Here is a 21,816-nt window from a genome sequence, read left to right as displayed (position 1 = left end):
GGAGGGAATTGAGAGCTTGATGACTTGTTCAAGGCTACAGAGCTGGTAGTAAGCAGAGCAGAAATTCGAACCCAAGCCCCAGAGTCCACACCCTTCATGGCTAAGCTGCACTGTCATTCACTCCTTTATCATGTAATGTCTATTGAGTGTCGACTGCACGCTAGGCATTTTGCTAAGCACTAGGGATTCAGGGCTGATGAGTTTTTACTTCAGCAGTTGTGACACGGGAAAGAAGGAAAGAGGCACAATTGAGCACTCATTGGGAGGTTTCATGATTACTCCCCTTTATAGAGTAATCATGTTATAGACTAATTATGTTCTCAGGGAGAAACAGGAAGTACTGTGCTCAAGGTTACCCAGCCTGGAAATGGGCAAGTCTGGCTAGGAATCCAGGCTCCCCTTTCCACATGCTTAGTGTGTTGATGTGGATTTTTGCAGGATGGGCAGCTCATAGGAGACCTTCAATAGACGTTTCCACTGGCCTCTGCCTGCCCCAGCCCTGTCCCTGCCTGGGCAAGTTCTGGGCCTTGGACCAGCTCCCTTTCTGAGCTGGCACGCGTGGGTGTCCCTCTCCAATCACTTGGCGGACGGGCTGAAACCGAATCCTTCTGCTACCCTGTGTCCCTGAGGAGGCCACAGCATGTGTTTGTCCAGCTGGGAGAAGCTCAGGCCTGATTTGTGGGGATAGCAGTCAGCGTCTGAGGCTCTCAGGTAGGGATAAAACTAGCTGTGTGAGCTGGTTTCCAACACAGGGAGGGTCCTGTGAACTACATGATCCTGTAAGACCCTGTCACCTGCTAAAGGCAAAGGGGCCCTGATCTGAGGGTTTTGGGCCAGCAGGATTCAGGATTTCCAAAACACTGACATTTGTGATGTAGCCAGTGTCCCCTGAGAGGCAGGACTGGGAGGTTCAGGGCTGGGGGCTGGGTCAGATGGACCTGCGATCCAACCCCACCACTTAGTGGCCCTGTGATGCCAGAGTCAAGTCACTCTGCCTTCTCGAGCCTCAACTTGCTCATCTGTAAAATGGGGAAATACGAGTTTCCATCCCAGCAGGATGTCATGAGGACAAAATGGTGCAGTCAGCCCTCTGTAAATGTCACCATAACAACGGTGTCCAACACCAGCCCTCACAACCCCAAGGAATCTCTGGCTGACAGCCTCTGACCCTGGAGAATTAGCACTGGGGTAGACTCCTTATTTGGGGGCCCCCTGCCTTCCAGATGGAGCCTGGGCTCTGGGGTCTCCTCAGTGCTTGGGGTGGCACCATTGTTGAAACAGCAGTGCCTTCCCTCACACAGTCAGGGAAAGCTGGGTCCAAGAGCCCGTCTGCTGCTGATCAGCTCTGCCGTTATCTGGGGGTGCCAGACAGGGTTCTTCCAAGAGGTTTGTAACAAGAGGAAGTCGGTGAAGCTCGGTTGGCTGTGTGCACTGAGCTAACGGCCTGTCATTCCTCTCCCTGGACCCCTTTCTTGGGGCTTTTTGGGCCATTGGCAAGTTTGCATTCTTTCTTTCCTTGCCCATCGGCTTTTCTTTGTTAGCCCTAGTTAGCCCAAGAACTGAGATGGGCACAGGTCTGAGTTCAGTGCCGCAAAAAAACACATAGCCCAGGCCTTGGGTATGCCACGTGCAAGCAAGTATATGGTTAGAAGGTGCCATGAGTGCTACCAAGAAAATGAACAGGACAGAGAACAGTACAGGAGGCAGCCTTGCAGGGATGAAGGTAGGGGAGGATGTCCCAGGAAGGGGGGCCAGCACAGATGAGTCCCTGAAGCCAGAACATCTCTTGAGCCTCCAATCCAGGTCTCCTACCTTCTGGAAGCCCCTGTGACTCAAACCTCTCTCCCCCTTTGATGTCAAGTGGATTGATTAGTGTTCCAAGAAGAGGGAGCAGCAAGTGCAAAGGCCCTGTGGCAGGAACAAGCTTGGTGGGTATATTTGTTTCCTGTGGCTGCCATAACAAAGTACCACAAACTGGGTGGCTTAAACAGCAGACATTTTTTACCTCATAGTCCTGGAGGCTGGAAGCCTGAGATCAAGGTGTCGGCAGAGTTGGTTCCTATTGAGGGCTGCGAGGGAGAATCTGTTCCATGCCTCTCCCCTAGCTTCTGGTGTGGCTGGAAATCCTTGGTGTTCCTTGGCTTCACCCCAACCTGTGCCTTCATCTTCATATGGCATTCTCTCTGTGTGTGTGTTTGTGTCCAAATTTCCCTGTTTTAAAAGGATGCCAGTCCTATTGGATTAGGGGCCTGCCCCCTACTCCAATATGACTTCATCTTAATTAATTACATCCACAACAAACCTATTTCCAAATAAGGTCACATCTTGAGGTACTGGGGGGGTTAGGATTTCAACCTATGACTTTTGTTAGGGGTGGATGACACACAATTCAACCTATGACAGCATGTTCCAAAAACAGCAAGGCTGGAGCAGAGAAAAGGAGGCTGCAGTGGGAGGTGGGATGGTGGCACAGAGTAAGGAGTGTAAGAGTAAGAGTGGGATTTGTTCCGGGCATCCAGGCCTGTTCTGAGCATGTCGTTCCATCTGGGGAGCAGGAGAGAGACTGCAGAACAGAGGAATTGGAGATGCTCAGGGGCAGTGTGGCCACTGCTTGGCAGGAGATGAAGGACTGAGGGTGGAGAAATCAAGACCACATGGCCCCGGCGGAAAATGCCTGGGCTGTTTCCAAGCTGCTGAGCAAGGGGTTCCTGAGGGAGCAGGGGCTGGGCCGGCTTGGGATTTAAATCCAGGTTCACCATTTTGCACTGTGTGACATTGGGTAAGTTACTTAGTGTCTCTGGGCTCCAGTTTCCTCATTTGTCAAATGAGGGCGCCATACAGAGGATTAAATGGAAGAAGGCACACAGCTGGAGGAGCAGAGTCGAGGCCTCACTGTGTGCCAACTGCTCTGAGACGTGATCTAGTGACATCCTTACCACCAGCCCATTTTATAGATGATGAGACGGAGGCTCAGAGAGGGCAAGCGACTTGCCTAAGGTCACGCAGTGAGAAGGTAGCAGGAACTCAAACTGAGCCTGACCAGTTCTGACACATGCACCCCTTTCCCTCCATAAACTTTCAAACAAATGTCAGCATCCCTCTGCCCATCACAGAGGTGGGGCAGAGCCCAGCTCCTCTGGCTCCCTCTGCTCAGAAGGGGCTGGGAGGGAGTTGTTCGCAGTTCTTGCAAATGTGCACTGTGCCACCATTTGAGTCCTGTTGCCTGGAGAATAAAAACCCTGGGTGCCTACTATGCTCCAGGCTCTGCGTGAGATACTCAACCTGGTATATACCCATTTTCCAGATGATGAAACGGCTAAGAGAAAAGAAGGGACTTGCTTCTCCTGGAGGTGGAGCTGGGCTTCATGCCAGGTGCCTGACCCCACCCCAAGCTCTGCTTACTTTGCTATGCAGCTCCTTCCTCAGTGGAGAAATGCCTTCCTTTGAAAGAGGGTTCAAGGCAACCTGAGATGTGTAGGGGAGACACAGTTCTCAGGGGGCCTCCCTTGCCAGCCCTGAGACTAGGCCCCCAGGAGTGCCGTTGTGCATTCTCCCCTGAGGAGAGTTATTCTAACCCTGGTGTGTTTGTACAAAGCAACCAGCCTCTACACATGGAGGCAGCCCTGTCCTCCTGACCCTGGCGGACGATGCGCTGGGCTGGCCTCGTGGGGCCTTGAGTGACACCAAGAGCACCAAGCATTTCTTCCTTGTTCCTCCCGCGCCTCTGCCCTTCTGAGCTGGGTGGTCCCGCCTCCCTGCCAGGAGCCAGGAGGGATGGGAAGGAGGTGTGTGTCCTCAGATGCCGGCACTATTTTTGGAGCTCACTTTGATCCTTGATTCTGGGTCCCGTGGCTGTGACAGGCTCTTGGAGCAAACCCCGCTTGAATACAGTCAGCCACGGATGCTGGTATGCCCCCCCGCGGCTCTGACCCTGGCACTTCTGGAATTGAGCTCTCATCCTCCAATCTGGATACTTTTTCTTTCTTTTACTTGCCTAACTGCCCTGGCTAGAACCTCCAGGACAATGTTGCATGGAAGCAGCCAGAGCAGACATCCCTGCCTAGTTCCTGATCTTAGGGGGAAAGTGTCAGTCTTTCACCATTGAGTATGATGTTAGCTGGGGTTTTTGTAGGTGCCCTTTATCAGGCTGAGGAAGTTCCCTTCTATTCCGAGTTTGTTGAGTGTTGTTTTTTATTTTTTTAATCATGAAGGGGTGTTGGTTCTGTCGATTGTTTTTTTCTAAAAGATATCTTCTTTTAAAATGCCCCAAGCCATATTTAAAATAGATAACCAACAAGGACCTACGGTATAGCACAGGGAACTCTGCTCAATATTCTGTGATAACCTAAATGGGAAAAGAATTTGAAAAAGAATAGATACATGTATATGTATAACTGAATCACTTTGCTGTACACCTGAAACTAACACAGCTTTGTTAATCAACTATACTCCAATATAAAATAAAAAAATAAAAGACAAAAAGTTAAATAAAATGCCCCAAGCTAGCCCACTCTACCTTCCCAGGGCAAAAACTCAAATGTAGAGTCAAAACGTGATTTGCCAAGTCATAGCTCAGGCACTCCTGCGTCACTGCTCTAGAACAGATGTTAAGACGGTGGTCTTGGTAATACAGGCAGTGGTCACTGCTCTTTCCACAGGCCAGGACGCTCTTCTCTTCTCTGGATACCCCCTCTCGGAACTGAGACAATAGCCCAGGGAGGGCTGGAGGGAGAAGGGTTGTGCTCCGGCTGCCCCCAGCCCCCTTGGCGCTCACCCCCGCCCCTCTGTCCCCAGGCCTATGAGAAGCGCTTCCCCACCTGCCCGCAGATCCCGGTCTTCCTGGGCAGCGAGGTCCTACGCGAGTCCCGCAGCGCCGACGGGGCGGTGCACTTGGTGGAGCGGAGCTGCCGGCTGCGCGTGGAAGCCCCGCGGCTGTTGCGGAAGGTGGGCGCGGAGGGGGTCCTGGAGAACCAGGGACCCCGAGGAGGAGGGGACCGGAGGGGTGGTGGGGGATGGCGGGCGGGGGACGTGGGACCAGGGGGTGCGCTCAGGCGTTGGAGTGAGTGTGTACTGGTACCCGGAGGGCGTTCTGGGCTGGGGGCCTCCCGTGTCCAGGAGAGACGAGAGCCGGGAGGCTGGGCTGAGACTGTAGGAGGACCAGGGCCAAGAGGGAGTCCCGGGGTTCGGGAAGTCGGGGGAAGGGGGAAAAGTCGGGGATCCGGGCTCTGGCTGGTGGGCAGGCGCGGGACGGGGGCCCGGGGGTCCCGGGGTCCGAGGGTGACAGGGGCCAACCCTCTGGGTTCACGCCCCCAGCTGCCACCTCACGTCCAGCACGCACGTCCCTGCTGCCCTTTCCCTGCAGATTGCAGGCGTCGAGCACGTGGTCTTCGTGCAAAAAAACGTCTTGAACTGGAAGGAGAGGACTCTCCTCATCGAAGCACACAACGAGACCTTCGCCAGCCGCGTGGTGGTCAAGGAGAACTGCAGCTACACGGTGAGCAGAGGGCTGGAAGGCCCGGGATCCCGGCCCCCGCACCGGGCTGCGCGCTGACGTCTGTGTGGTCCCGCCCACTTCCTCCCACTTCCGCCCACTTCCGCCCTTCCACGGCGATGTCAGCTGGGATGCGGGACGCTATTTCTATCAGCAGTTCACATACACAGCTGATATATACATGTATATGTATGTATTAGTTTAAGCAGTCTCAAGAACTGGGACATACTTACTAAAATATTATTCGTGTTTATCTGAAATTCAAGTGTGACTGGGCATCTTGTATTTTATTGGCTAAACCTGGCAACCCTGCCTCCCCACCCCCTTCATGAAACTGTGCCTGTTTCTTCACCTGTAAAATGAGGTTAATGATTGTACCTACCACATAGGTTGTGGTGAGGATTAAATGAAGTAAAATATCCGAACCCCTTAGAGCAGTGCCTGGCACATACTAAGTCCTGTATATGTGTTAACTTTTTATAAAAATTTTTACTGGAGTATAGTTGATTTACAATGTTGTGTTAGTTTAAGGTGTACAGCAAAGTGAATCAGTTATACATATATCCACTCTTTTTTTTTTTTTTAGACTCTTTCCCATATAGGCCATTACAGAGTAATGAGTAGAGTTCATGTTAACTTTTAATATAATTAATGATAATTATTATTCTCCAGTACATACTGATTGAGCACCTACTATATGCCAGGCAACCTGACAAGTCCTGTGCACCCAGCAGTGGACCAATCTGCCTGACGATTGCCTTCACGGGACTTCCATTCCAGTGGGAGACACAGATGAGAAAAAAAAAATCAATATATACTTAAGACTTTGTCACAGTGCTAAGAAGGGATCCAGAATTACAGAAAATAAGAGGAGGTGACAGTGTCTTAGGTAACAGTGTCCCCCAGGCCTCTCCGAGGACATGCCGTTGAAGCTGAGATCGGAAGGTTGAGAGGGCTGGGAACAGAGTTCTGGAGGAGGAAACAGCATGTGTGAAGACCCTGAGGTGGATGAGCGAGGTCTGAGAATGGGGGCTGCGGGGGCCGAGTACTGCTGGCCTCGGGGCTGCAGTGAGGAGTTTGGAGGCATTTGCTGGGATGAACCCAGCTCTGCCACTTTCTTGCTGAGTGACACTGGGCAATTGCTTCCCCTCCCCGGGCCACCCTTCCATATCTGTAAAATGCAGCAGAACCCGCATCACTGGGCACTGGGAGGAGCAAATGAGGTAACGCAGGTGAAGCCCCTTAGCTGACGCTACATCCCAGATGGTTGGCTCAAGGTGGTAACTCCAGGGTAAAAAATGTGGCCCATTACAGGTGTTTTTTTTTTTTTTTTTTAATTGGTTGTGCCGCGTGGCTTGCGGGATCTTAGTTCCCCGAACAGGGATCAAACCCGCGCCCCCTGCAGTGGAAGCGTGGAGTTCTAACCACTGGACCGCCAGGGAAGTCCCCTGGGTGTTTTTGATGTGTCTTTGCCCAGCCTTCTGTACGGGAGACCTTGCCTCATTCATCTGTCTGGTCCCTAGACACTTTGTGTGGTGCCTCGTATACAGCAGGCATCCAGTAAATGCTCACTGCTTTTTCCTTCCACATTTTCAGCTCCTCTTGGAGCCTCCTGGAAACTGGGTCCAGGATGTTTACCTCTGGGGAGGTGTTGGTGGTAGTTTTTTATAAGTCACTTTTAGTGTAGTGTTTCTTAGAGTGAGTTCTGCCAACAGCTGGTGAGCAGTATCACCAAGGCTGCTTGTAAATACAGATTCTAAGGCCCTACCTTGGACCTGTTCAGCCCAGGCATCTGCATATTTAACAGATGCCCTGCTAATGCTTCTGCCCACGGAAGTTTGAGAGGCACTAAGCCTGGGTCTGCACAGTAGCTCTGTCCATGAAATTTGTCTTTGCTTACATATATATGCATATTTATTTATAATAAAGATATGATATATAAATACATATTTTTAAAATATAGTATTTATGTATAATTTACTTATAATGATATATTAAATATGTTATTTAAATGTATCACTATGTACAATTTTTAAGGGATGAGAACATTGGTCTCACTTTCTTCTGGTCCCTCCTGAGAAGGCTCTCTGTTCTCTAAGGCTTTAGACCTTGCATTGTTCTGGGCAGGGCCCTTTGGTACTGCTGCTGCCCTTGGGTGTTGCCAGGCTGTGACGTGCTGTCCACTGCATGCTCTGGCTGGTCCAGGTCTCCAAGAGAGCCCCCTGGGGAGGGCATGGCGTCTCCCACACTGAGACCATGTCACTGCCCCTGCCTGGCTTTCAGGTCCACCCTGAGAATGAAGACTGGACATGCTTTGAGCAATCTGCCTCGCTCGACATCCGGTCCTTCTTTGGCTTCGAAAGTGCCTTGGAGAAGATCGCCATGAAGCAGTACACAGCCAACGTCAAGAGGGTAAGAGACGGGTTCCATAGGTCATGCAGAGGAAGGTGCACAGACCTCAGAGCCTGCAGATCCCGATCTGCCACCCCAAGACCCTTAACCTTCCTCAGCCTCAGTCTCCTCATCCGTAGAATGGGTATTCTAATCAAAGTCATATCATATGAGATAATGGATGGAAAACACCCGGCCCATAATGGGGGCACCATAGTCATTGTCCCAAAGCTCCTAGGCTTGGGCAGTGAACTCTCTAGACAGAAGGACATTGTGCGCTGCTTGGTTTAAAGATCTCAGACCCATCACTGAGTGGAGGCCTGTTAGTGTAGTGAAACAGGTGAACTTCATTTTAATAATAATATATTTTATCCACGTGTTATCAATATAAAACTTATTCGCGTGCTATTTTACAATCCTCGTTTGGTACCATGTCTTGGAAATCCGGTGTGTATTTAACACTCCCAACACATGTCCCTTTGGACTGGCTGAATTTCAGCTGCTCAGTAGCCACATGTCAGGCTGGCTGGGGCCGGAGCCAGGTGGGGGCGACTTCCAGGCTGAACTCTGCGGTACTGATGTGTCTCTCTGACCTCCAGGGGAAGGAGGTGATCGAGCATTACCTGAACGAGCTCATCTCCCAGGGCACCTCTCACATTCCCCGGTGGACACCTGTCCCAGGCCCAGAGGAGGACACCCACTCCCAGGCTGGGCTGAGGGATCCTGGCTCCCTGGAGGTCTGCGGGCCTGGCAGTGCCCAGGGCCCTGCTCCCGAGATGGTCAGTACTGATGGTAGGTCTCAGCCAGCCAGCTGGGTCTGTTCTGGGGTCTGCAGCGTGTTTGCTCACTCTTGGGGGGAGGAGGTAGGGGTGGGGAGAGTTGCCAAGGGTCCCCTTGGTGTTGGGACTCAGCTTCCTCCCTCTCCGGGCTGCTTTGCCTTCTCTGTGCTCCAGCCCAAGAGCCAGAAGTGACTTATTTCTAGATCAGGAATTGACTGATCTGGTGCCTCAGGGCTTTCCTCTGTTTTATTCCTTTCTTCTGTTTTATTAATATTCTATATTAAATGAGTAATGCATGATCACGGTAGAAAAAAAATTGAAACTGCTCAGAAGATGTGAAGTAGGAAGTAAGACTCCTTTCCTCTTACTTGAGGCAACTACAGTTTTTCCTGAAATTATCTATATACGTACATAATATGCACACACATGTGTATACACTCATACACACATGTGTAACCTACATTGAACAAATGAGAGCATATATACCTTCCATTCGACATTTTGCTTTTTTTTCACTTACTAATGTTGCTTGAACAGCTTTTTGTATCAGTGCATGTGTCTTGGCACTTTGCAGTATTTTGTGGTGTGGTTGCACCATTATTTATTTATTAATAAAGATAGATTATTTATTATTTTAGTTTTTTTTTAGCCAGTCTCCAATTGATGGACATGTAGATTGTTTCCATTCTTTTTTAAAATACAAATAATGTGGTACCTCTTTGTACTTAAGGTTTTAAAAAATATTTTCATGAGCATATATATATAACACCTAATTTTGAGTTGATTTGCTGAGTCAAATGTCATATGCAACTAAAATTTTGGTAGATTTACCAATTAGGCCTGCAAAGAGGTATAGTAGTTAATGTTCCCACCAAAAATGTGTAGCTGCATCTATTCCGGACTTTACCCCAGCTACCCTGAGACTATTAGTAAATGTTTTAAACTTCTGAAGGGCAAAGAGTGACCAATGGTAGATTAGTGGCCATTTCTTTCTTTATGAGTGAGGTCGTTTTATTTTTTCATGTTTGGCAACTGTTTTTTCTTTTCTTTCTTTTTTTTTTTTTTTTCTGTGAATTCCTGTTCTTGTCCTATGTCCATTCTCCTGTTTTTCCATCAATTTCTTATTGCCTTGTAAGAGCTCTTTGCATATTAAGGCAATTAGCCCTTTGTCATATTTCAGACTCTCATCGACATGGAAAATATTCACAATATAGTGATAAAGGAAAAAACCTAGGACACACAATTGCACATGCCCCATGAATCCAGTTTTAACCATGTGCACTAATGCCCGCAATGACTGTTTTCTCTTTGGGACCACTGAAGTGTAAGCGCTTGTCTGACACAGAGATATGCCACAAAAATACATCTGGGGCTGTGTTTAGGGAGAACAAAATTCATTTGTTCAACAAATATTTATTCTGCACCAACTATGTGCACTAGATGGCTGCTGTTGTACATATGCTTTTAAAATATTAATTTTTTTTTTTTTTTTTACTGCACTTCTTCTGCCCTTTTCTGTGCGCACACTCTGCGTGTCATGCCCTGTGCCCTCCCCATTTTGCACTAGGCCTTCCCTTCCCTTTCTGTCTGTGCTGTCCACCAGCAGAGCCAGTACTCAGGATGGCTGGAGGGAGGCAGGATCATGCCCCTTCCACCCTGCTCTGTGTCACTGAGCCTTTGTGCTCAGAAGGAGAAAGGGGCCTCACATCTGCCTGGAGGCCGGAAGGAAGCTGGCGTCTACTGCCTCCCTCGTGTTTCCTCCCTCATACCCTCCTTGCCCCCTCCCTGTCTTCAGCATCTCCGCTTCTTACCAGTCTGAGGTGTTGCAGGGTCTGGGCGGTCCCTCCACAGCATTCCTCCTGACTCTGTTTACCCAGGAGGCTACTGGTGCAGTTGCCATGACCACCAGCCCTGGGCTTTTTTTGTTTTGGAGGGAAACGCTGGGTCCTGCTGCTGGATGCGCAGACATTCTGTTTGTTTTCTTATTGTGCCTTCTGCACACAAAGAACAGTCTATACCCATGAAGGCTGCTCTTTGTGGACCATCTGCACCCAGGGCTGAGATGCTAAGATGCCGAGATGCCTCACCATGCCAGCCTCTGCCACCACAGCAGTTCAGAGTGGGCAACAGGACCTCAGCTCCGAGTCCCGCCTCTAAATGCCAGCACATGCTGACCTCAAACAGCCCAATTGTGCGAGACGGGATTGAACAGTGGGCGTGAACCATGCAGCTCCCAGGCTGTATTTTGGAGTCAGGGCTGTGTCTACCCAAAACCTCGAACCCCACAAGGGGGCTGGGAGGTGGGAAGGCAAACAGAACTGGTACTTATCCGCTGCCTCCTTTATGCTGGGCACACCACAGGCATTTACCTGTTTGAGTTACGGAACCTCTCTTGGCCTCAGTTTTTGTCTTCTCTAAAGTGGGAACAATAGTGACACCCACCTCCCAGGGCTGTTGGGAGCTGGCTCAGATGACGCATGTCACTAGACATGAGCTCATATTGTCAATAATCTTCAGAGGGTGGGAATTTTTTTTTTAATTGCAGTATAGTTGATTTACAAGGTTTTACAATGATTTTTTTTTAACAACAAAAAATGATTTATTTGCAACACAGCCCAGTCCCCATCATTTCAATACAGCACGGGAGTAGGAAAGAGTCACACTGCAAGCATCACACTGCCAAGCTGCTGTACAGCAAAATGACTCAGTTATATACATATGCATTCTTTTTTTAATATTCTTCTCCATTATGGTTTATCCTAGGAGACTGGATATATTTCCCTGTGCTGTACAGTAGGACCTTGTTGTTTATCCATTCTAAATGTAATAGTTTGCATCTACCAACCCCAAATTCCCAGTCTATCCCTCTCCCTTTCCCCCTCCCCCTGGCAACCACAAGTCTTTTCTCTATGTCTGTGAGTCTGTTTCTGTTTTGTAGATAGGTTCATTTGGGTCATATTTTAGATTCCACATATAAGTGATATCATATGGTATTTTTCTTTCTCTTTCTGACTCACTTCACTTAGTAAGATAATCTCTAGTTGCATCCATGCTGCTGCAGATGGCATTTTGTTCTTTTTTATGGCTGAGTAATATTCCATTGTATATATATACCACATCTTTATCCAATCATCTATTGATGGACATTTAGGTTGTTTCCATATATTGGCTATTGTGAATAGTGCTGCTGTGAACATAGGGGTGCATGTATCTTTTTGAATTACAGTTTTGTCTGGGTATATGCCCAGGAGTGGGATTGCTGGATCATATGGAACTCTGTTTTTAGTTTTCTGAGGAACCTCCATACTGTTTTCCATAGTGGCTATATCAACTTACATTCCCAAAGGGTAGGAATTATCTTGATTTCTGAGGGTCAAAGGGACATATCACTCAGCACAGTGAGATCCAGGCTTGCCCCAGCATGAGTTTTTAGAATCACCTTGGAAATGGGTTGGAAACACTAGAAGATCTGAAGACCAGTGGCTATTTGGTGAAAGGGTCACTGTGCGCTTGGAGCTACGTTTTGGATTCAAGGTGGCCAGTAAGGCAAGGGTTTCAGAAAGGGTAGACCATGCAGCATCTCCTGCTTGTCCTGAACCCCCTCTTCTCCTCCAGGGAACAAGCTGGATGCGGACTACATTGAGAGGTGCCTGGGCCATCTCACACCCATGCAGGAGAGCTGCCTGATCCAGCTGCGGCATTGGTTGCAGGAGACCCACAAAGGCAAGGTGGGTCAGGGCTGGGGCTGTAGCGACTCAGCCTCAGGCACGGGGGGAGGAAGGGCCAGGTAAGTAAGTCTGTGTAATCAGCAATGCTGGACACTTCTATTTTTGCCTTCTTTTATTATATCCTGTCTCATGCATTCTGTACGTAGCACTGATAGCATGGTTTCCCATCCTCGGCATAGTTGACATTTGAGGACGGACAGTTCTTTATGGGGGGCCGTCCTGTGCACCATAGGGCATTGGGCAGTGTCCCTGGACCCCACCATGAGAGGTCAGGAGCTCTTCTTCCCCAGCTGTGACAACCAAAAGTGGCTCCAGACATCGCCAATGTCCCCTGGGGAGCACAGTCACCACACAGTCACCGTGTCACCACACAGTCACCGTGTTCACACAAAACCATGCATACCGTTCTTTTCTAAGAGATTTAATGATTTGCGAGGGTTGATTTTTTTTTTTTTTTTTTGTTTATTTATTTATGGCTGTGTTGGGTCTTCGTTTCTGTGCGAGGGCTTTCTCTAGTTGTGGCAAGTGGGGGCCATCTCTTCATCGCGGTGCGCGGGCCTCTCACTATCGCGGCCTCTCTTGTTGCGGAGCACAGGCTCCAGACGCGCAGGCTCAGTAGTTGTGGCTCACGGGCCCAGTCGCTCCGCAGCATGTGGGATCTTCCCAGACCAGGGCTCGAACCCGTGTCCCCTGCATTGGCAGGCAGATTCTCAACCACTGCGCCACCAGGGAAGCCCGCGAGGGTTGATTTTTGACTGCACATGGACTTTGCCTTTAGACTCTAAGCCCCACACATGAGTGTCCACCATGCATGGAGGTCCCAATCACGGGCCTGACCTTCAGCTCTGTTGAATAAGAGCTTCCAGCCTAGTCGTGAGTTGCTTGCCCTTCCTCCCCTCCCCCCACCGGGGGGCAGACAAGGGAGTTACTTTAGCGTTGGGCTGGGATGTAACCTGTTTGCCTGTTTCCTCACCTGTAAAATGGGTACAATGTGAGCACACCCCCTGCCCCCGGAGTGAATTACAAGGGACAATCCACTCCGTGTCTGGCTCAGCACAGCACTCAGGAAAGTGCACTTTTTATGGGGGCTGGCTTTCCCTTGACTGTTGATACTTGCCTGAGGGAAGGAAGGAGAGTGGTGGGCTTTAGCTTGTCACCTCTGCATGTTAGTTAGAGTCTGGGTTATATGTGTTAGGAATGCAGATTGAATCAACCAGACAAAAAAAAGCAGGGGTAGGGGTTTAATTGGCTCATATAACAAACTGTTAAGTGGGGTGTGTTAGTTTCCTGGGGCTGCTGAAACAAAATACCACAGACTGTGTGGCTCAAAGCAACAGAAAATTATTCTCACAGTTCTAAAGGCCAGATGTCTGAAATCGAAGTGTCTACAGGGTTGGTTCCTTCTGGAGGCTGGGTGGGTTGGGGGGAATCCGTTCCAGTCCTCTCTCCTGGCTTCTGATGGCTGCCAGCAGTCCTTGGCGTGTAGATACGTCACTTCCAGTCTCTGCCTTTGTCTTCACGTGGCCTTCTCCCCTCTTTACATTCTGTGTCTGTGTCCAAATTTCCCTCTTATAATAAGGACAGCAGACATTGGAGTAGGGCGCCCCCTAATAGAGTATGACCTCATCTTAACTAATTACTTCTACAGAGACCCTATCTCCAAATAAAGTCACATTCCGAGGTTCTGGGTGGACATGTTCTTGGTGGGACACCATTCAGCTGACCACACAGCCTGTCTCAGGGATGTCCCGAACCAGGACTTTTTTTTTTTTAATATTTATTTATTTATTTGGCTGCACCGGGTCTTGGTTGCAGCATGCAGGATCTTGTTAGTTGTGGCACACGGGATCTTTAGTATGTGGGATCTAGTTCCCTGACTAGGGATCGAACCCGGGCCCCCTGCATTGGGAGTGCGGAGTCTTAGCCACTGGACCACCAGGGAAGTCCCACAAAACCAGGACTTAAATGCTGTTGGGACCCCTTAGTTCTTGTATCTGTTTATGTCTGCTTCATCCCCTCAGACACACTACCTTGTTGAGCTTGGATCTGTGGCTGCTTACAGCTTTCAGTCTCCCCTTTGCCTCCATAGAGAAAGGGATTCATGCCCCTTTCTTCAGATGTAAAATTGTCTAAACGCTCTGATTGGCCTGGCATGGATTTAGTCCACCGGAGGCCATGGGAGTGGGGTCCTGTGATTGGCAACGCTAACTAAAACCACCGTTGGTGTTGGGAAGGGGGCAGGAAAAGCAGTTCCCCAAGAGAAAAGAGATGTCACCCCCAGCACAGGAGGGGGAGGTTAGGAAGCCCAAACACAGACATTCACTGCAGTCCACCCTTGGCTGCGTCGTGGTTGAGTGTAACGTCCTTTTCCCGGCTAAGTGTTTGTCAGATAAGACAGGAGACTCATTTTCCAGTTTCACCGCCCGGCTTAGGGAATTCCATGCTAAAGGCTTTCTCCTCCTTCTCTTCTCAGATCCCCAAAGACGAGCACATCCTTAGGTTCCTGCGGGCTCGAGACTTCCACCTGGACAGGGCCCGGGAGATGCTGTGCCAGTCCTTGAGCTGGCGAAAGCGGCACCAGGTGGACCTCCTCCTTCAGACCTGGCGACCCCCTGCCCTCCTGGAGGAGTTCTATGCAGGGGGCTGGCACTACCAGGACATAGGTGCGTCTCTTTACCTACATAACATGGAGTGTACACTTGGGTCACTGTCGAATGCACGTTGAATGCCCCTTTTCACCTTAGCATCTTATTATTTTTCCTTTTGGCTCTTCTGGGCATCTGGAGATGCCTTTGAGGTGACAACCCAGCCGTGAAGGCAGAGCTGGAATAGACGTTTGGGCTGGAGACAAGATGTTTCTCCCAGGGGCTGGGTCAGCCCACCATTACTTTGTGGCTGCATTAATACTGACTGAATTAGTGTCCTGGGACTGCCTTAGCAGATTACCACAAACTGGGTGGCTTAAAGCAATAGCAATTTATCCTCTCATTGTTCTGGAGGCTAGAAGTCCAAAATCAAAGTGTCAGCAAGTCAGTGCTCCCTCCGAAGGCTCTGGGGGAGATCCTTCCTGCCTCTTCCAGCTTCTGGTGGCCTCAGGTGTTCCTTGGCTTGTGGCCATGTCACCCCAATCTCTGCGTCTGTCTTCACACAGCCTCCCCTCTTGGTATCTCTCTGTGTCCTCTCCTCATCTTTTAAAGACCCCGGGTCACTGGATTTAGGGCCCACACTGATCCAGCATGATTTCATCTTGAGATCCTTAAGTAATCACATCAGCAAAGACCCTATTTCCAAATAAGGTCACATTCTGAGGTTCTGAATGGACATGAACTTTGGGGAGGACACTATTCAACCCACTACAAATATCATCTCTGGATTTTTGTATTAATCTGCCATTGACGCCAGCACCTGTTATGCTTTTCAATGTCCTTTAGTTAACAATTCATATGTATTGGGGCTTCCCTGGTGGCGCAGTGGTTGAGAATCTGCCTGCCAATGCAGGGGATGCGGGTTCGAGCCCTGGTCTGGGAAGATCCCACATGCCACGGAGCAACTAGGCCCGTGAGCCACAACTACTGAATCTGCACGTCTGGAGCCTGTGCTCCGCAACAAGAGAGGCCGCAATAGTGAGAGGCCCACGCACCGCGATGAAGAGTGGCCCCCACTTGCCACAACTAGAGAAAGCCCTCGCACAGAAACGAAGACCCAACACAGCCATAAATAAATAAATAAATAAATAAATAAATAAATAAAATATATCATAAAAAAAAGAGTAAAATAATATATATTAAAAAAAAATTCATATGTATTGATTAGGGCAAGTGCTTGAGTCTCCTGAAGAACCGGTTGACACGCTTGCTTTCAATATACAGTCGGTCTGTGTTATTCATGGATTCTGTATTTGTGAATTTGCCTACTCACTAAAATTTATTTGTAACTCCCAAATCAATACTCAGAGCGTTTTCACTGTCCTTCACGGACAGAGTGACGAAAAATCCGAGTCACCCGACGTGCACATCCATCCCCGGCTGAAGTTGAACAAGTGTCCTTCTGCCTCCTTGTTTCAGCTCCTACTGTAAATGAGTATCCTTTCTGCAGCCTATTTAGTGCCATTTTTTTTTTTCGCATTTTGTGCTTTTTTGCGTTGATTTCGCATCGTGCAGAAGCACTGTGTTCCTAAGTGCAAGAAGGCTGTGACGCACCTTATGGAGAAAATTCATGTCAGATAAACTCCATTCAGGCACGAGTTACACTGCTGCTGGCCATGCGTTCAATGTTAATGAATCAACAATGTAAATTAAACAAGGTGTCCTCAAATAGAAACACACGCAGGACAAAGTTACATACTGATCGATCGACTGACAAAAATGTCACGACCAGAGGCTGGCGGAAACTTAACCTCCTACTCCCCCCTTAGAAGCAGTGGTTCTGAGTTCCTTGATTCAGTGTTCGAGGTGACTTTATAGAAATTAACTACCGCAAATAACAAGAATTGATGGTACATATATAATATATATGAAGGATTATGTAAAAGTATGTAATTCTGTTTCCCTTTTGTCCTCCACTTGCTCGGCCCGGCCCCAAAGATGGCCGCCCCCTGTACATCCTGCGTCTGGGCCACATGGACACCAAGGGCTTGATGAAGGCCGCGGGGGAGGAGGTGCTGCTGCAGCATGTGAGTTGGGGTCCCCGCTCCTGGGAGCCCCCGGGGTTGCCTGCAGCTGGAGCAGCCAAGTGAACATTCGCCAGCACCTTCTCTGCCTTCCAGGTTCTTTGCGTCAATGAGGAAGGACAGAAGCGGTGTGAAGGGAACACAAAACAGTTTGGCCGTCCCATCAGGCAAGAACCCAGGCAAACTCCCCCAAACAGTAAAAACAGCCAAAGTTCACTGGGCATGGATGCCGTGCCAGGCAGCCTGCTAGATGCTTTACAGAAATGTCCTCACCTAATTCTTACAGTGACCCTACGAGGCAGGGACTCTCAGCATCCCTGTTCTTTATGGAGGGGAAACTGAGGCTCGGAGTGGTGAGGTCATCCAAGGCTGCTGAGCGGGGAAGGGGCAGAGCTGGAGTTTGAACCTGGTCCCATCTGGCTCGGGCTCACGGACTTTCTCCCCGTGCCATGCAGCCTCCTGGACTTGGCTTTTCGAGACCAGCTCTCCCACCCCAAGAGCCACCCTGCCAGTCTCCCAGGCAGGCAGACCTCGCAGGTGTCATGGCACATGCAGTGACCCACCACCTCCCCGGGCTGCCCCAAACTCCTATTCCTGAGCTGAGTTTCCCACACCAGTCCTTACGGTGGCATTGCCCCCAAAGGCACTTAACCTTTCTGAGCTGTGGCTTCCACTTCTGTAAACCCTTCCTAGGGTTTCTTTATGGCTTATCAAAAACAATGACTTAATGGGAATTCCCTGGCAGTCTAGTGGTTAGCACTCGGCGCTTTCACTGCTGGGGCCCGGCTTCAATCCCTGGTCAGGGAACTAAGATCCCGCAAGCCATGACTTTAAGAGGTGATGCAAACACCACATAGCACTTCCTGTGTAGCAGGGATTCTTCCAAGCTCCTTGAGTCATGTCACCCTACCACAGCCTACAAGGGAGGGACAGGCAGGACCTGCTACTGAAGTTTTTATCCTGAACTATCCTGATCTTTGTGCAAATTAAGTTCCTTTGCTATTTAGAGCTTTCCTAAAGGGGCGTCCATTGGGGTTGGAGTGGGGAATCAATCAATCAGCATCCTGGCCAGAAGCGGAATGCCCCCCAGATGGCTCAGATGACAGGGTGTCATGAAGGCACTCCTAGGAGTGGGTGGGCAAGGTGAAGGGAATGAAGCTGATGGACAGGCTCCCAGGGACCACTTGCTGCAGCCAAACAGTCATTTTCCTAATGAATTGGTTCTAATGAAATGGAGGCACAAAGAGGTTAAGTAACTTAGCCAAAGCCACACAGCACATGCCAGAGCTGGGATCTGAACCCAGGCCATCTGGCTCTGGAGTGTGTGCTCTATTTAGCAGTCAGCATCTTCTCAGCAATTAGTAGTAAAAACTGGCTTTTAATGAGCATGTGCTATGTGCCTGTCCTTGCAGAGAGCTTTACATAGACCATCTCATTCAATCCTAACAGTGGATGAGATGGGGACTGTTACTGTGATTGCTGCTGTCCTGATGAGGAAGTTGCCCGTGTCACACAGCTCTCAGGCACTTGAATTTGGGTGCTCAGCCTCGGTGTGCACACTCAGAACCTCCATGCCACGTGGCCTCCCCACGGTGGCAGGGTCCACAAGAGTGCCCTGTGGTCCCTGCCCCTTCCGCTCCCAGCACTGCCTTACTGAGCCTCTCCCTCCATCCCTGTCTGTGGGCCCCCAGGTCCCTGAGGATGGTGTTGGGGGCCCTGGGAGGTGGCCGAGCGAGGTGGAGTGAGGGGGCATCTTTGCCGCAGCTCCTGGACCTGCCTGGTGGACCTGGAGGGTCTCAGCCTGCGGCACCTGTGGCGGCCGGGGATAAAGGCCTTGCTGCGCATGATCGAGGTGGTGGAGGACAATTATCCTGAGACCCTGGGCCGGCTGCTCATCGTGCGAGCCCCCCGCGTCTTCCCTGTGCTCTGGACGCTGGTGAGAGAGAGCAGGAGGCTGAGACGGGAGGGGGTCCCTCTGTGAGCTGCTCCGCCCGATTATCCTGCATCGTTTCCTCTAATGACCAGCTTTATGGAGATATAATTCATTTCCCATAAAGTTCACCCTTTTGGGAGTTCCCTGGTGGCCTAGTGGTTAGGATTCTGGGCTTTCACTGCCCTGACCCGGGTTCAGTCCCTGGTCGGGTAACTGAGATCCTGTAAGCCACGTGGCGCAGCCAAAAAAAAAATCAAAAACAAACAAAAAGTTCACCCTTTTAAAGTATAGAATTCAGTGGTTTTTAGTATACTCACAGAGTTGTGCAACCATCACCACCAGATAGGTCTAGAACATTTTCATCACCCCAAAAAGGAAGCCCCGTCCCCATTAGCAGTTCCTCCCCATTCCTCCCGCCAGCCCCCTGCAACCACTCATCTACTTTCTGTCTCTGTGGATTTGCCTGTTCTAGCTATTTCATGTAAGTGGAATCATACAATATGAGGCTTTTTGTGTCTGATTTCTCTCACTTAGCATAATGATTTCAGGTTCATCCATGTTGTAGCAAGAATCAGTTCTTCATTCCTTTTCATGTCTGGATAATATTCCATTGTATGGGTGGACCACATTTTACATATCCACTGTCCTGCTTCGTGGACGGGAGAGCCACACTTAGAATTGTACAACGTTCCTGGGACTCCTGTGAGCTGATTCCGAAGAGCGTTGGGATCCTGTGCTATTGGGATTTTAAAACTTTTTGCCCACAACCCACTTTATGTTGCCACCTGGTCCCCTCGTGTGGCTCGTGCCTACACACACACACACACACACACACACACACCCCGAAACAACAGATTCTCAAGTGACGGTGATCGTAACTATTTACAGCATGCTCTTCGCTGTTCTTTTCTAGTCCACTCCACTCCAGATAGGCTAGTCACAGTACCAAGTTGATTTCACAGCCACTACCGGGTTGTCACTTGCAGCTGAAAACCAGCTCTGGGGCCCTGAGGCCTTGCTCCCGAAGTGTGGTCTGCAGGCCAGTGCAATGTCAGGTCCCTCTCCATCCTACAGACTCGGGGTCAGCATCTTACCGAGTACCCTCGGGATTCGGTGCCTGGGAAAGCCTGAGAATCTCTGCTGTACCTAGAGGTTCAATCAGGGTAGATTTGTGAGTTCAAAGTTAAGTGGATTCAGTGTTTTACTAAGCGCCTGCTGTGTGCCAGGCACCTCCCCAGGCCCTGGGGATGCAGAGTGTGTACCCTTGTGTCACGGGGTGTGTGTGGGAGAGAAACCCGATAGCCCCATGTGAGTAACTGCTTCACGATGCCCTGTGACATGGGCTTGGGGACGTTCAGGGTTCTTGGGGATACTAAGTCAGGGGGCGATGGGGGTGTATAATTTAGATTGGGGAGCTGAAGAAGCTTCCACTGAGAAGGTGACATGGGTTGAGACCTGAGGAAGGAGTGGGAGTCAAGCGGGAGAAGGGCGGGAGGAAGGGTGTGGTGGGTAACCTGCACAGCACGGACAAAGAAAGGCCTGGAGGCAGGGCCCGGCTGGGTGCTTCTGAGGGACTGAAAATCCAGTGGCCAGAGGAGGCTGGGAAGATGCTCAGGGCCCAGTGCCTGCAGAGTCCAGGCTGTGGCGAAGATGGGACCTTGTCCTGGGGCAGTAGGGAGCCCTGGCAGGACTGTTGGAGGAGAGGACATGAGCAGACTTCTGGGGCAGAAGGTTCCCTAGCTTCTGGGCTGCTTTACAGCTCTGCTGGGGATGGGCTGGGGAGCAGGAGCTGTGGGAGGCACAGGCAGGATCTGCTGCTGTAGCATTTTATCTTGAAATATCCTGATCTTTGTGAAAATTAAGTTTCTTTGCTGTCTGGAGATTTCCTAAGAAGATGCACGTCGGGTGCAGGTGGGAGCCAGTCGGTCGGGGTCCTGGACAGAAGCAGATTCACCCAGGTGACTCCAGTGGGGGTGTGACACACCAGAACTCCTCGCAGGGGTGTGGGCAGGATGGGGAGGCCCCAGGGGCTGGCCACTGCCATAAGCCCTGACTACCCCAGGGCTGGAGGGACACGAGGGGGGAATGTCCTTGTTACCGGAGCCCTGAGAGAGCTGCAGCAGGTGAGGGTGGCGGCTGCCAGGGGCACTGGAGCAGGGAGGGAGCGGGGAAGACGCACCCACTTCCCATCTCCTGCTGCCCCTGCCCCCCTTCCCCCACTGCCCACACCAGATGAAAACCAGTGCACAGAGCCAGGTTGCTGAGGCCCACAGGGACCACCTCCCGGGGTGGAGGCTGAAGGAGTGTGACCCACGCTGGTGAGATTTCTAGTTCCCAAATTATTTTTTAAAAATATTTGTTTAGGCTGCACCGGGTCTCAGCTGCAGCACACGGGGTCTTCGTTGCAGCATGTTTAGTTGCGGCATGCAGACTTCTCAGTTGCAGCATGCATGTGGAATCTAGTTCCCCGACCAGGGATTGAGCCCAGGCCCCCTGCATTGGGAGCACGGAGTCTTACCCACTGCACCACCAGGGAAGTCCCCTAAATGATCTTTTGCCTGTGGCATTCCTTGCTGAATTGGCTTGTGCTCTACTGTTGCTAAGTGCCTTCCTCCCTCCCTCCCTCCCTCCCTCCCTTCCTTCCTTCCTTCCCCAACTATTTCCTGAGTCAGACACCACCCCAGTATTGGGATGCCATGAAAAACCAGATTGACGTGCAGCTTAGAGCTTGGTGTTGAAATACTTTCCATCTGGGATAAACAAAACATGGTCATCCACACAATGGAATATTATTCAGCCATGAAAAGGGAGTTCTTTTGTTTTCT

At 50.2% G+C, this 21,816-nt stretch overlaps 1 protein-coding gene across 1 annotated transcript in view; it reads left to right on the top strand.

The window, feature by feature from the left end:
- Positions 1-21,816, top strand: part of SEC14L5 (SEC14 like lipid binding 5) — a 41,654-nt gene that overhangs the window by 10,519 nt on the left and 9,319 nt on the right. Inside the window, exons 3-11 of the mRNA XM_057529055.1 lie at positions 4,795-4,944; positions 5,363-5,494; positions 7,775-7,903; positions 8,482-8,674; positions 12,277-12,389; positions 14,863-15,052; positions 16,973-17,061; positions 17,155-17,225; positions 18,823-18,994. Coding sequence (XP_057385038.1) covers positions 4,795-4,944; positions 5,363-5,494; positions 7,775-7,903; positions 8,482-8,674; positions 12,277-12,389; positions 14,863-15,052; positions 16,973-17,061; positions 17,155-17,225; positions 18,823-18,994 — 1,239 coding nt within the window. The remainder of the gene's footprint in view (positions 1-4,794; positions 4,945-5,362; positions 5,495-7,774; positions 7,904-8,481; positions 8,675-12,276; positions 12,390-14,862; positions 15,053-16,972; positions 17,062-17,154; positions 17,226-18,822; positions 18,995-21,816) is intronic.

This window comes from Balaenoptera acutorostrata, chromosome 15, assembly GCF_949987535.1.
Source record: "Balaenoptera acutorostrata chromosome 15, mBalAcu1.1, whole genome shotgun sequence".
Taxonomy (NCBI): Eukaryota; Metazoa; Chordata; class Mammalia; order Artiodactyla; family Balaenopteridae; genus Balaenoptera; species Balaenoptera acutorostrata.
The sequence above is the reverse complement of the archived record's forward strand: the minus strand, read 5'-3'. Positions and strand labels throughout refer to the sequence as shown.